General features: G+C 33.0%; 1 protein-coding gene across 1 annotated transcript; it reads left to right on the top strand.

Moving 5' to 3' along the window:
- The first annotated feature begins 5,968 nt into the window (after nt 1–5,968).
- LOC127732269 (uncharacterized) lies at nt 5,969–13,731 on the top strand. Its single transcript, XM_052241347.1, has 7 exons — nt 5,969–6,076; nt 7,915–8,118; nt 8,731–9,211; nt 9,725–9,819; nt 10,175–10,343; nt 11,738–11,839; nt 13,703–13,731. Exons 1-7 carry the CDS (start codon nt 5,969–5,971, stop codon nt 13,729–13,731), a joined length of 1,188 nt encoding a protein of 395 aa, XP_052097307.1.
- The last annotated feature ends 1,008 nt before the right edge of the window (nt 13,732–14,739 follow it).

The following is a 14,739-nucleotide window of genomic DNA, read 5'->3' as shown; positions in this document are numbered from 1 at the left end:
GCTAACTCGCCCCATTTAAATGAAAACTAATATCGTAGAATTGTTTATGGTTTGAAAAAAATGAGAAATTTGGTGGCATGGTTTTAAAAATTTTTAAAAAGTAAAGTAGCCTTCTTTTTTAGCTTCGGTCCCCATGTGAGCTTATGCATGTTATGCCATCACTTGGCGTCCGTCGTCGTAAACTATTTAAAAAATCTTCTCCTCTGAAACTACTGGGCCAAATACCTTCAAACTTTAACTAAATGTTCCTTAGGGTATCTAGTTTATAAATTGTATCCGAAGTTTTGATCCATCGACAAACATGGCCGCCATGGCTAAAAATAGAACATAGGGGTCAAATGCAATTTTTGGCTTATATCTCAAAAACTAAAGCTTTTAGAGCAAATCTGACATTGGGTAAAATTGTTCAATTGGTCAAGATCTATCAGCTCTGAAATTTTCAGACGAATCGAACAACCCATTGTTGGGTTGCTGCCACCGAATTGGTAGTTTTTACAAAATTTTGCAGTTTTTTGTTATTATTTATAATATTATTATAGATATATATATAAACTGTAAGCAGCAATAATGTTCAGCAAAGTAAGATCTACAAAAAAGTTAATATGACCATAATTGTCAATTGACCCCTTAAGGAGTTATTGCCCTTTAAAGACAATTTTACACAATTTGTTCATCAAGTTTGCTAACATTTAAAAATCTTCTCCTCTGAAATATAGGTGAGCGATTCAGGCTCTTGAGAGCCTCTTGTTATATTTGTCATGCATTTACTATGTCTACTGTGTATCCTTGTGCTTTTCTGTGATGCTCAAATGAGTCATGAGTTAGCTTTCTTAATTAATCGTGGTTTTATCTATCCCAGTAGTTCTGTCATGAGTGGGGCAAATCGGCAGACCTTATTTCAACGGGATTTTAAACCTTTTCATAAGTAGGACAAGTTATCCAACCTATTTTCAATGGGATTTTAACCTTTTTCATAAGTGGGGTGAGTTGGTAACCAAGAGTGGGACAATTTTTTAGATGGTGGGGCAAGTTGTTGAAAAAGTGGGGCGATTAGGTGTGGGGCGATTTGTCATGGATTCCTTCTATCATTAAAGAAAGCCATTGAAGTCCAGTCACACTGTTTGTCCGTCCATCCTTTTTGTATTGTACTGTAAAAGAACAGAGGGTTTGTATGCATGCTGTAAAAATGACACTTCTGTCCAACACAATTGAATATAAATGTAGTGTTTATATATCATGTATATAAATGTGATTTTAAGTGTTTATCGTGTTTTATTTATTTACAGCAATTTGTAGACTTTGTCGTGAAGAAGTCATCAAGGCTACAACAAATTATAATGGTCCAGTTGTTGACAAACATGAAACTGTAACTGAAGCAGAGCAGACACATTTGCAGGTAAAATTTGAGTGATAACACTACATTATTTGAAGACCCTAGGTTGTCAATAGTCAATAATTTGCCAGAATTGAAACTTAGGCGGGGTTGGTTCTTCCTTACATCATTTTATAGTTTCAAATAAAAGTCAGCAATACAGAATGAAATCATAACTTGATCTTTAACTCTTCATAGCAGAATTACATACTAAGTATCAGCAGATTATCTGAAACCATTTAGTAGAAATATATAAAGGAAACTGTTTTTTTTTTTAAATCCAAGGGGCCATTATTTCAGCAATACCATTATTTCAGCAATAAACAATGAAGTGGAATGAACTTCAAGATGATCTACAATTCATCATAGAACATTCAATGCATACAATATAGCAGCTCAATTATCAATTTCTGCAAGCGTTCCCCCAAAAAAGGCAGGAAATTTCGAAAAACTTTCCATATCTAAAGACTAGTTATTATTTCAGCAAAAATTAATGGCGTGCAAGGAAACTGTTATTATTTTAATCTATGTAACATCACATTTTTATTTAAGGAGATCAGTGTATATACAGGACATGAGGAAGAGGAAGATGTTTCTTTGGCAGGGAGAAGGAAAAGGGTTTGTATTTTGTTTCTGTTTTATATTATCCAAAATTGAAAAGGCATTTTTATGGGTATTGCCTGTATATCTGAGACAGCTACTATATACATGGCAGACTTGATATTTGGTCAATTGATAGATTACTGTTAAACTAGGCTTCACTATGATGTAATTTTCAGCATGAGCAACTAAATTAGGTTTTGGATTAAGGGTCATATCTAGATGTAGATAGCTGATATTTAAAGAGTACACAAGAATTCACTAAGAAGTAGGTCACTCTGCCTTACATTTGCAGCTATTACATTTATTGATAAGGAGTGGGACGTCACGTGTCTCATACACAAATTTTCTAATTCATGTAGTAAAATTTTAAAAAGGAATCAATGGTTCTAAAAATTATAGCTTTTGCAATTGTCCTATTTTAAATACATGTATTTGCTTCAAATGAAATTCTTGACATAAATATTAAAAATGTCTTTGTTTTATTTTTAAAGACAGTGGATTGCCTTGACAGAAATGATCAGTTTAAAAGAACGTGTGTACATGTAAGTATTCATGCAGTACCTAAAAAATAAATATATTTTCCTACTTTTTATCCTTCAAAAAATGTTACGTAGGTAGTTTAGAAATCTTTTTTTTATTCTTTTCATTTGAAGATCCAGAAAATTTGCGGGTTTTCAACAATCTGGTTTTAGACTATCCCTATTTCCTCTTTTACTTTAGATAGTTTCCTTCCCCCAACTATATCTCCCCTGACAACTTGCTTTGTAAACATTTTATTACCCCAATTTTAGCATCTTGGCTATAGAAAAAAAGGTAGGGTTGGCGACATAAACAAGGTTTGGTTGGGAAATGGTAAGCACACACATTATCCTTTTACTCATTCATCTAATGAGCTTTATTTAGTAAGCTGTTATAGAAACACATATGTATTTAACAGACTATAATAGCATGGTGTTTTCAAATAGGAAACAACATGAAACGTTAGAGTAGACAACGTACCCATATCTATTGATTTATGCAGCACCCCATATTAGAATAAAAATAATTAACAGTAAACATTGTTGAACAAATATAAGAAAAGAAAAATGCATGATATGCACAAAATTTTGGTTGATAAAGTTTTATTTGTGATCAGTAATATACTTATTTTAATACATTTCGACTTTACCGTTTATCATTTAAAATTATGATGCTTTATTTTTTCAGGATGTTGAAGAATCAAGCCAGAGTAGCACTATGAGTTCTTTGCAGACAGCAGATAGTCAAGAATCATATGCATCTGTGATGAACATTTCCAGATTAGAGAGTCTCAATACCTTCTTACATCAAGTTTATCAAACCCATTAGCAGTAGCAAGTGAAAGAACTAAAAGACGCTACATTGATAAAGCAAAAGAATGTGTGTTTGCTGTTTTGGAAACCATTGCTCCAAAAGAAAAAGATTTGCTATTGGAATCCATTATTTTTGAAAGAAATGAACAGGAGCAGCCTGCTGACGATACCCTACAGATCCTTATAAAAATCTATATCCAAGCAGAATCATGGCAATTCCAAAGACACGTGTTATCTATCATTGTACAACAAATGTCTTTTGAAGGAGCTCAGAAGGTAATTTAGTGAAGTCAATTAAAAACTAAGAACTCACCTTCTTGAATTTCTCATTTGATAATTATTAACTTATTAAAGGTCACAACAATCAACATCTTTAATAGACAAAACGGAAAATCAGAGATGACTAATTATGTTGGTGAGAGTTATTCCCTTTTGTCCATCCATAATTGTTTAGGAGTTGGAGAAAACTCAGAAACTGGAGACTATGATTGGAAATTGTTTAAACACATGTAGTGAACTCAAATAATGAAAAGAAACAAAGACAGAAATCACAAAATATAAAAATCTAGCACAGGGCACCCCAACCCTAACCCTTAACTGTGTCAAAAGCAAACATTAAAATTACATTAGTACTAGAAATATGAATATGTCAGCTGCCAATGTATATATGTATATATATATATCAAAGATGATGTGTTTGGTATCAAGTTTTGTGGTCGAAAAATAGAAACTTTATTAAGAATGTAAGACGTTTAATTTCTCATTTCACAGTTTATTCCTGGATTAACTTCTTGGAGGTTTTATGAGGCCAAACGACATGCAAACATTGAAGGACCGGGACTACTAGTGAATGTCACAGTTGAGAAAAGGGAGAAAATAAATGCCAACAGTCTCGATCATTTCATTGACTTTATCACATCAAGTCACATAATGAAAGACCTGCCATATGGTCAAAGCACTCTTAAGCTGGACTCTGGTGAAATTATCAATATACCCAATGTTATCAGAAGTCTGTCATCTAGCTCACTCATCAGCCAATATTTGCACCTATGTGAAGAAGACAATATTAGCCCTTTAGGTAAGGTTATTGTTTGTCTTCAATGATCAACACAATGAAAATGCATCAATGCAAATTACTTTTGTTTGACACAATTTTTGCCTAAATCAAATTAAGGAAGTTCACTACTAAAGTTTCAAAATAACAAGCTTTTCATAACAATAGTATATATCGATAGGAACCAAAAAAGCAAAAAAAATATATAGGTCAATGTGGTTGTTTTCGAGATATTAGCCATTGAAATTTTGGCTGGAAAATGTTCTCTCTTGATTTTTCATAGCATTATCATTGACAATTTAAAGGTCTCAAAAACTTTTGAAAAATAACAAAGATTTTATAAGACTTTTACAGATGGCTTATAATTATACATATAAAAGATTTATAAAAAGAAAAATGGGGGTCAATTGGCATTATTTTTTTTAAGGCATTCAGATGGATAAAACCAGAGGATTCCGAAAATCTGACAAAAATCTCAAAACATGACAAGTGAACATCCTTAAAGAATACATCAAAGTTATTTTATGCACTTACATTATGTACATGTAGGTTCAAAAATGACCAATTTGGCATTCATTTCAGCTTAATTTTGTGTTTATGTCCAATTCACTGAATGGAAGTTTATATCATGAATTCTTAGCCAATGACCAAATGTGGCACATTTTGTAAAAGAATCACCTCAGTCTGCATTAAATGCATGAGCAACTAGGTAGGGTTAAAATTTTATGTAACAAACAAAAACAAAACTATGTTCGAAAGATATCTGGTGCCCGCGGGCCTCGCTTTTTATCAAACACATCCTCTTTCTTAGTTTAATGGAGCATGACTTTGATGAGGTAGATGAAATTTTATGCTGATTTTCAATTATCCTTACATGAGTTTTTTCATGATAGCATGATAAGATTTCTTCATGGAAAAGAAACTTTAACCTAAAGGTACAATGTAAACATGAGTTTTGGACGAACAGACGAAAGGGCAGACATACCCTAAACTAATATGCCCCCATACTTTTGTATGCAGGGCATAAAAATAATGACATAATGACAAATCTTAACCATGCTAATGCTAGCTTTTACTGGCACGGCCATTGGTGGTCCTGAAAAGTATACTTATGAGACATGTTGCATAACGGAATCATTTATTTAAGGAATGACTGTAATATTTTTTCTGTCAATGAAGAAATAACATCAAAAATGTGGTGCACACTGAATAACCCGCGTAGCGGGTTATTTTAAAGTGTGCACCACATTTTTTATGTTATTTCGAATAGACAGAAAAAATATTACAGTCATTTCTTATAATTTAATTCTTAATTCCATTTTAAACCGGAGTAAATCATGAAAAAACGTTGATGACGTCAAGGTCACATGACAAAATTATGTCTATGAGCTGATAAACAAAACAACGTCAGCCAATCGGAAGACGCGTTACATCCAAAATTAAATTATATATATATATATGTTTTATAATCGATGTTACTTTTAAGGTGAAACATCATTTACATATATCATTAACATATAATTTTCAGGTAAGAGCACACTCTATAAAATTCTATCAGAATGTGCTGCATCAGTACGAAAAAGTGTTGAGGGCCTTGACAATTATGTAATGGAAGGATCCCGTGCATTTCAAACATTGGAGGAAATATTTATGGATGAGAATAACTTGAAAACAAAGTTGTTAGAGGCAAAACGATATCTGAAAGCAGATTTTAAGGTTTGTAATATAGACAGTATAACTTTAAAATACTCTTATTGTCAGAAAGAGCCCAAGTGACCAATCTGATAATATTGGCTCACCTTCTTAAGCTCACTTGGCTAGAATGTCCATGTGGGCTATTGCCTATTACTTGCCATCATTGGTCACCATCTGACATCTTAAATATTTAAAAAAAAAATCCAAAGCCACTGAACTGGTTGTAACCAAACTTTGAAGGAAAGATTCTTTGGGTATATAAATTATAATTTGTGAGTAACTTATACACAGGTCGTCAATCAAAATGAAAAAAATCATAGTTGCTGTTTTAAACCTAGAACATGGTTTATCTTACATTTCCAAAAGTATATATGTACATTACAGAAAAAAAGTACACTTCAAAATGACACTAGTCTAGGTAAAGAGGTACCACTGTTGAAAATTTCAGGAGATTTTAAAATTATTGCTGAAGGAGTTATTGCCCCTGATTTTTTTTTTGGGGTCAAATTTTGCAGCTATATATCTTGAAATATATGAAATGTCATTGCAAAGTTAATCAACATGCTCAGTTATTCCTGCAATTAAAATATCATAAATTATGAGATAACTGCAGTGTATTATAGGATTAAACACCTTTTTAAAGGAATTTATTTGTGTATAAATTCGACCAATTCACTCACAAACAAATAAAAGTCCGAAGGACTTTTATGATATGTTTGTGAGTGACTTGGTCCAGTTTATACACCAATAAATTACTTTAAAAAGGCGTTTAATCCTTATGATTCTTTAAAAATGGAGATAAGGAATTCATTTTCCCACACTCGTAACCTCTACCACACACAAATTGTATATTTGTGTCATTGAATTGGTCTGGCACATGAATATATTTGTTGGTAAACGCAAAAAAATGTACTCCATAAAATTTCCTATCTGATAATAAATAAACTGCAAAAATTGTTATAATCATTCAAATAAAATTGAGAATGGAAATGGGGAATGTGTCAAAGAGACAACAACCCGACCATAGAACAGACAACAGCAGAAGGTCACCAACAGGTCTTCAATGCAGCGAGAAATTCCCGCACCCGGAGGCGTCCTTCAGCTGGCCCCTAAACAAATATATATACTAGTTCAGTGATAATGAACGCCATACTAAACTCCAAATTGTACACAAGAAACTAAAATTAAAAATAATACAAGACTGACAAAGGCTAGAGGCTCCTGACTTGGGACAGGCGCAAAAATGCGGCGGGGTTAAACATGTTTATGAGATATCAACCCTCCCCCAATACCTCTAGCCAATGTAGAAAAGTAAACGCATAACAATACGCACATTAAAATTCAGTTCAAGAGAAGTCAAAATGAATGTTTTGTGTTTATAACGCGAAGTAAAAATAAATTTTGTTAACGTCGAGCCGGATTGTATTATTATTGCCGCCATCTTGTTTACATTTGTTACGAAAGGCAGTTCGGTCAACGTCGTCTATCGAAAAATAAACAACTTCAAGAACAACTATTGAAGTCCTCTCGACCAATCATATCAACGTATGCCCTAATATGTAAATCATATAAGAATTGTTTTTAAATGTTATGGCATCAATTAGATGATTTGATGTTTGCAAATTAGTTTGTTATCCTTTTTTTCTAAACCTATATTATGTCCTCTGAGCATGCACATTACATCTCATTTTGTCAATCCTGTAATTGATGCCATGAATTTTACTTTGTGGATCAATCAAGTTTGATATAATATTAAATTGCATGTATAATACAGGATTAGTCTTTGGAGTTATGGCATCTGAAAATTCTATTATATACTATTTTTACACTTTTTAAATATTATCCATTTTGTATTTTAGGTACATTTAGCCAGGCAAACCAATGTTATACAGCATTGTTTGGGATTTGCACTGAGTGTTCCAGGAATTGAATTTCAGCTTCATTGTCAGCACATTCATAGCCAGCATTGTCAAAGCTGTATAGACTTAGATGAAACATTACAGAAAGTTCTTGAAAATGCTGAGAAAAAGCAGATCGAAAATAAAGATGCTCTTATGTTTAAGGTAATTATCATAATGTTATTATACGGGCCCGTGCGACACTTGGTGTTGGACACCCCATATAGTAATTAGTTTGTCTGTCAGTCACAGTTTTCGTTGTTGTACGATAACTCAAGTTTGCTCCCATTCAAACAGGCCATTTTTCTAGTTGCATTACAATATGGAGTTTGTTTTCTATATCTAAACACAAGTGGTCTTTGACTAATATAAATGACATTTATATTCCTAACAGACTTCACAACAAACTTTTTAATCCACATGCAAAACACTCCATTTTGTTTACAATGCTTTTATCCTTAATACACAGATCAGCCAGATTCCATGTATGTTTTTTTTCAAGTTAGTCCATGAGGGTCATCCGTGTGTTTCAGACACATTCTTTTCTTAACTTAAGTTTATGATAACCTCAAGTTTTATATAGATATTTTGTCTTTTGTAACCATGGTGGGCCTCAATATTTGGTTAAACCTACGACTTCATATCTTCCTCTGTAACAAGCCAGACTAATCTCTGTGATTTAAACATAGTATGACATTGTTATAACAATACTTTTGATGTAACACTTCTCCTGTATTCATAAATTTTTAGAAAGTAACATTTTTTTTTACTTTATAGGTAGAGAAGGCTGTAAATGATATCAAAAACCTCCAAAAACACATTGTTAGATCAAAGAACCAAGAATTTGCCAGGAAGGATATAGCTGACAACATGGAAATAAATGATGTCATTATCACATCAGACTGGGCAATGAACTTTTTACCAAAACACTATCGAGAGGGACAGTTAGACAGGTTTGCCAAACGGGGCATCAACTGGCATGTGTCTGTCTCCTTGATAAAACTACAACATAGAATGCAAACTTTAACCCATCTTCACATCTTCAGCTCACAAACATCTCAAGATGCTGCAGTTACTACCGCGGTAATGACAGATGTGGTTCAGGACTTGAAGACAATCCTTCCAAATCTACAGAATGTCCACATATTTAGTGATAACGCAGGTTGTTACAAGAGTTCATTAACATTGTCAACTCTAAGACATGACATTGGGAAAGCACTGGCATCGTATAACTTTAGTGAAGCCCAGAATGGGAAAGGTAACATAACATAATCTTGATAATAAAACCCTACACCCTTGCATACAGTTTGGGCGATTCCTCGTAAGCTGTTCAATTGTATTTAATGAAGCTTTACCAAAAGGAGGTTCATAATATGTAGATGAGAATAAAGAAGTTTTATTATACCCTGAATTTGCTTGGAATATATCGGGAGGGGAAAAAAACCATGAAATTTATATGTGGACGAGTGGGGTATCGATGAAACTTTGCACAGTTGAAGAACACTACATGGGGTGTGCATGAAAGAAAAAAATAATAAAGGGAGATAATTAACTTGTAATATGTGCTTTATTATCATATTATTTACGTTCTAGTTCATATCACAATCTCAGCACTCATAATTAGTTGGATAATGTAACTTATACACAGAAACATTTGCAGTAGTACGGTTGCATTCTTATGAAATTAGGTCACTGTGACCTAGATTTGAAGCTCATAATATGTCATATTTATTAATGCAGGCAGAAATAAATTCACTATGCTTTTTTGCAGGTCCTTGTGATAGAAGAGCCGCCCATGCCAAATTTGTCATAAAAAGATTTATTAATGAAGGAAGAGACGTCACTTCTGCACTTGATATGAAAAAGGTATTATTCAAAGCATTATTTAAAAAGTGGATACACAATGAAGGAAAAGATAGTCGGAAAAACCATGTATCTACATCCTGATGATCTAAAAAAAAAACAGACAGACAAGGGTAAATTAATGTGCCATCAAACATTTGTCATGTGAGCATAAAACCAAGATATTGATATTGGGGTACCCAATGTTGGATAATTCTATAAAACTAAACATTACCTCAATGTAAAATGATTGACTTTTTGATGGAATTTTTGTGTTTGGGCCCTGAATTATGTCTATTTCAATTAGTAAAATTATTATCACATGATTATATGAAATAGTTTTTTCTTGAACATAAAAGTTATTCTGTTATTTTTTCAGGCCCTAGAGAAATTTGGACAAAAAACATACAGAGTAAGAGTAGTTGACACCGTTTTAGATCTGGATGCAGAAAAACATAAAGAGTCAATAAAGAATGTCTCCAATTTCTACAACTTTAATTTTGGAGATGATGGTTTGAGAATGTGGCAGGCATACAACATTGGTGAAGGTAATACAATATATACTGCAGCTGTGCTATTTGAGCAGTCAAATTGCATTGACTGTATATTCATATGTGATATACAGTCACTGACCGTATATCGCCTTGTTTATGACGTTAACAATGTGTTTCCGTAGAGTTTTATTTATGACGTCAATAAAACATACAGGTTCCCGGAAATTTTACGTCTTCCGCTCAAAATTAAGAAATGATGGTTTTTACCCTAAATACTTCATTATACCCCATGCAACGGGTTGCGGAGGGTATAATGTTTTTGACCCGTCAGTCCGTCCGTCAGTCCATCCGTCAGTCCGTCAGTCCTGTTTCTTGTCATCGCAACTCCTCTCAAACCACCCAACAGAATTTCACGAAACCTTTTTAGATAATAAGGACATACTATGTAGTTGTGCATATCGACAGGAAATTGCGATTCAATTTTTTTTCTAGGAGTTACGCCCATTTGAACTTATTTACTTTAATGTACTACTGCAACAGTTTGTCATCGCAACTCCTCTCAAACCACACAACAGAATTTCATGAAACCTTTTCAGATAATAAGGACATACTACGTAGATGTGCATATCGACAGGAAATTACGATTCAATTTTTTTTCCAGGAGTTACGCCCCTTTGAACTTATTAGCCCAATATACTACTGCAACCTTTTGTCATCGCAACTCCTCTCAAACCATACAACAGAATTTCATGAAACTGTAGATAATAAGGACATACTATGTAGATGTGCATATTGACAGGAAATTATGATTCAATTTTTTTTCTGATACAATTTTTTTTTCTTACACTTATTTTATTTCTCCAATGACAATGTGGGGACGTGGGGTATGTGAGAGCGCTCACTGAGGTTCTTTCCTTTAGAACAGTTATAAGAGTTGCAGTATATAAAGAATAACCATTCATTGTCTCGAAATGTCAATGCTATTTGTACTCGGCTCGAAACAGGTAGAAATGCTCGGCACAGCCTTGCTTTCTACCTGTTTCTAAGCTTTGTACAAATAACATTGATATTTCCAGACAATGTATGGTTATTCTATTTATACTAAACTTGTTTCACAATTACCAGTATGAATGACATCTACATGTATCAATTGTATCCAATAAAAAGTCTCAATTCAACAACATTTTATTTAGTTCTTACTGTATTTCAGGATGGGTTGCATAATTGCAATGATGGGATGGATACATATAACAATATAAAAATATCTGTTTGACATTTTATTAACTTGGTCAAAGTCCCATAACTCTTACAAAATTTGATAAACAACTACTTTAACAATGATCCTGTGACATTGTGAATTTTGATACAAAAAAAAGAGCTATTTGTGTTCATGAATGTCCCACAAGAGAAGAGACAAACTTTATATAATGTACATTCATTGTTTACAGGGAAATTGGTGCAGTGGGATTCCCTCAAGCCATCTAAGAATGCTGTGCAGTTAAAGGTCATCAGTGATTGGACTGACATAGCAATATCAGATTCCTATGAAGGTAAGCTTTGATATTTGGTAGTATATATTGTTATGATATGCAAGTCTAAATTCAAAACAACAGTCATACATATGATTGTGTTGGATAAAAAACGCAAGTTTTTATACATCATGCATGCAAAACAAATTTCTTGGCTGAGGGGTCTAAATACAGCACAAACAGTGAAAAAGTATATTTTAACATATTGTTATTATATATACCAGAACACACCCGCGAAATGGTAGGCATTTAGTGAGTGGTTGAAAGTATGTAAACTGTTGATAGTATGAATTTTCGTAAAATATTTTATGACTGGCTTATTTCAGGAAAGGTATCAAAAGTCTTAGCCTGCCGGTGCCGTGTTGACAGGACATGATTTTGTTTTAGACATTCCCCTCTTTTTCCAAAGTCCGTTATTGCTTGTTTTCTGTTTTTCTCTCTACTATGAACATACACATGATACATATACTAAAAATAAAAATTAATTTGCTATTTACTACTCAGATTTACTATCAATTCCTAATCTACTATCCACGGCAGTCACTGATGTAGTATCATTTAGAGACTCTTTATAAAATATATCAGCGACCGCCGTGGATAGTAAACTTGGAATTGATAGTAAATAGCAAATACATTTTTTTTTATAATATATGTATGATCATAGTATACAGAAAACCTTGAAAATAATTGTCCTGTCCCAAGTATTTTTGAAAATTATGTGCTATTTTTAAACATTTCTAAACGGAAGTATTGTTTATGACTTAAAAGTCTGTCGGATGACTGAAACAATATCCGGATGCCTTTTTTTTCGTTTTTCTCCCAAAATAACCCAAAGTGAATAATCATAATCATGGATGACAAATGCGACTATGCATGGTACCTATAGGACACAGGGGAATGATGATTAATTTATTGTGGAAGGAAGAGAAGCGACTCACAAAATGAGGTCTTCTCATTTAATAGTATAGATACTCTAAACCCCATTTTGATTCATCAAATCGTATAAAAAGTAATTTGACTAATGAACCATTTTCATCAGTTATGAAATGGAAACTACATTTTCTTTTTCATTGACGTCAACACTGATTGTCTCTGTAGGAATTCATTTCCCACATGTGATTATACAAGTTCGTTTATTAAGTAGATATTATGATAAGGCTGCTATTTTATTCTATGATATATATGTATATATTAGTAACTTTTACATTTATTTTCTGTAGATCCAGTACCAACAACAACAAAACACAGACAAAATTTGATATGCCCTTTGGAGAACTGCATCCGTGAATTTAAAAAAAAAGAAACACTAGATCAGCACATCTTGCAAGGACAATGTGAACATCAGTTAGAAAAAGAGGCATTGTCTGACAAAAGCAAAATTATATATGCTAAGAAATTATCAAATGCACCTTTGTATTGCCCAGATATGACTGCTGAAAATGTTTTTGAAGATGACAGTTTGGTCAATAGGTGTTGTGGATGGGCTTTGAAATCAAAAAAGAAGAAAACAGTTTTCAATCAAAAGCAGAAAGACTTTATGATTGAGAAATTTCAAATTGGCAAAAGAACTGGCAGTAAGGTTGATGCCAACACAGCTTCTGAAGAAATGAGGTCAGGTCACTTTGGATTTTCGAAGGACGAATTTTTAACAGGCCAACAGATTGGAAGTTATTTTTGTAGACTTGCTCAACAAGACAGAAAATCAGACAGCAATGACTACCGTGCTGCAGATGAGGAAAACAGAAGATCTAGTTTTAAAAAAGGGATCACTAAAACTATTGACATTTAATAACAAGAACTTTTGAGGGTTATGTGCTTTATTGGAAATAGATTTTTTTTTTACTTTTCTACTTCTATACTTATATATTATCATTATTTTTTAAGCTAAAAACTCGTCATCAACAACATATTAGTTTGGCCTGCACATTTTATGTGAACCGACATATCATGCATATAGGGATCACTTTTATCATGGTCGATGACGTCACACTTTTCCATTTCCAATTTCTCAGCTTCTACTGGATGGATAATTAGATATTTGGTACATGACTTTGACATAGTCACTTGCAGCCCCTTTTCAGGTTCGTTGCTTATCTACTTCCTGTTTATCGATCGACTTTGTAGTTTTTTAGGTGCTGCATAATGGATATTTCCGTTACAGTTTTCCAAGATTCTTCTTTAGGGAATACTTGGATATTTGGTACATGGCTTTAACATGATGACTTGCAATGTGTCTGCCCTTATCAGGTGTCTGCAATACCAACTTTCTGTTTTTCGAATACTTTGAAATTTTCACATAACACTGGTCATACATGTACATATGCAAAAAATTACGTAATAGTTGTAAACGGTAGGCAACACACGTCTTCCATGGAAGACTCACATCTAAGTGTAAGGTTTCTGGGTTATGCCACTGCAAATTAGTTGTCTTGGGATTGGTTTTCTCCTTAATTTGATGTGCAAGCATGTGATTATCTCATCTGCAGGTCATACCAATTAGAACACACATTTAACCCTTCTCTGTAACAGAGTTTTGCTTATTTTTCAGTAACAGGGAAACATTTGAAGAATGATGAACTTGTATGCCTTTTTGAAATTATTTTCAGATCAATCAATATATTTATGATAATATGTTAGCATTCAAGAATAGTTTGGTCACTATGGTCTACATTTTACAGGCTTACTTGACTTATACCTTGATATTTGTTTGTATAGTTAACATGATCATGATGATATGCTAAGTTTGATGTCAATAATGGAAGTTATTTTCAAATAGGTTCTTTTAGTAATTATTGTGGGATAAAGGTTACCATATGTAGCAACTACTATCCAAACAGATCTTTTTTTTAAGGAACATGAAGTATGGTTACTAATATGACTATTTTCAAATACTTATTGTATTAAGTAAGAGGATGACATTA

Source organism: Mytilus californianus, unplaced genomic scaffold (assembly GCF_021869535.1).
Source record: "Mytilus californianus isolate M0D057914Y unplaced genomic scaffold, xbMytCali1.0.p SCAF_23, whole genome shotgun sequence".
Lineage (NCBI taxonomy): Eukaryota > Metazoa > Mollusca > Bivalvia > Mytilida > Mytilidae > Mytilus > Mytilus californianus.
Note: the sequence above shows the minus strand (reverse complement) of the source record. Positions and strands in the feature narration are given on the sequence as shown.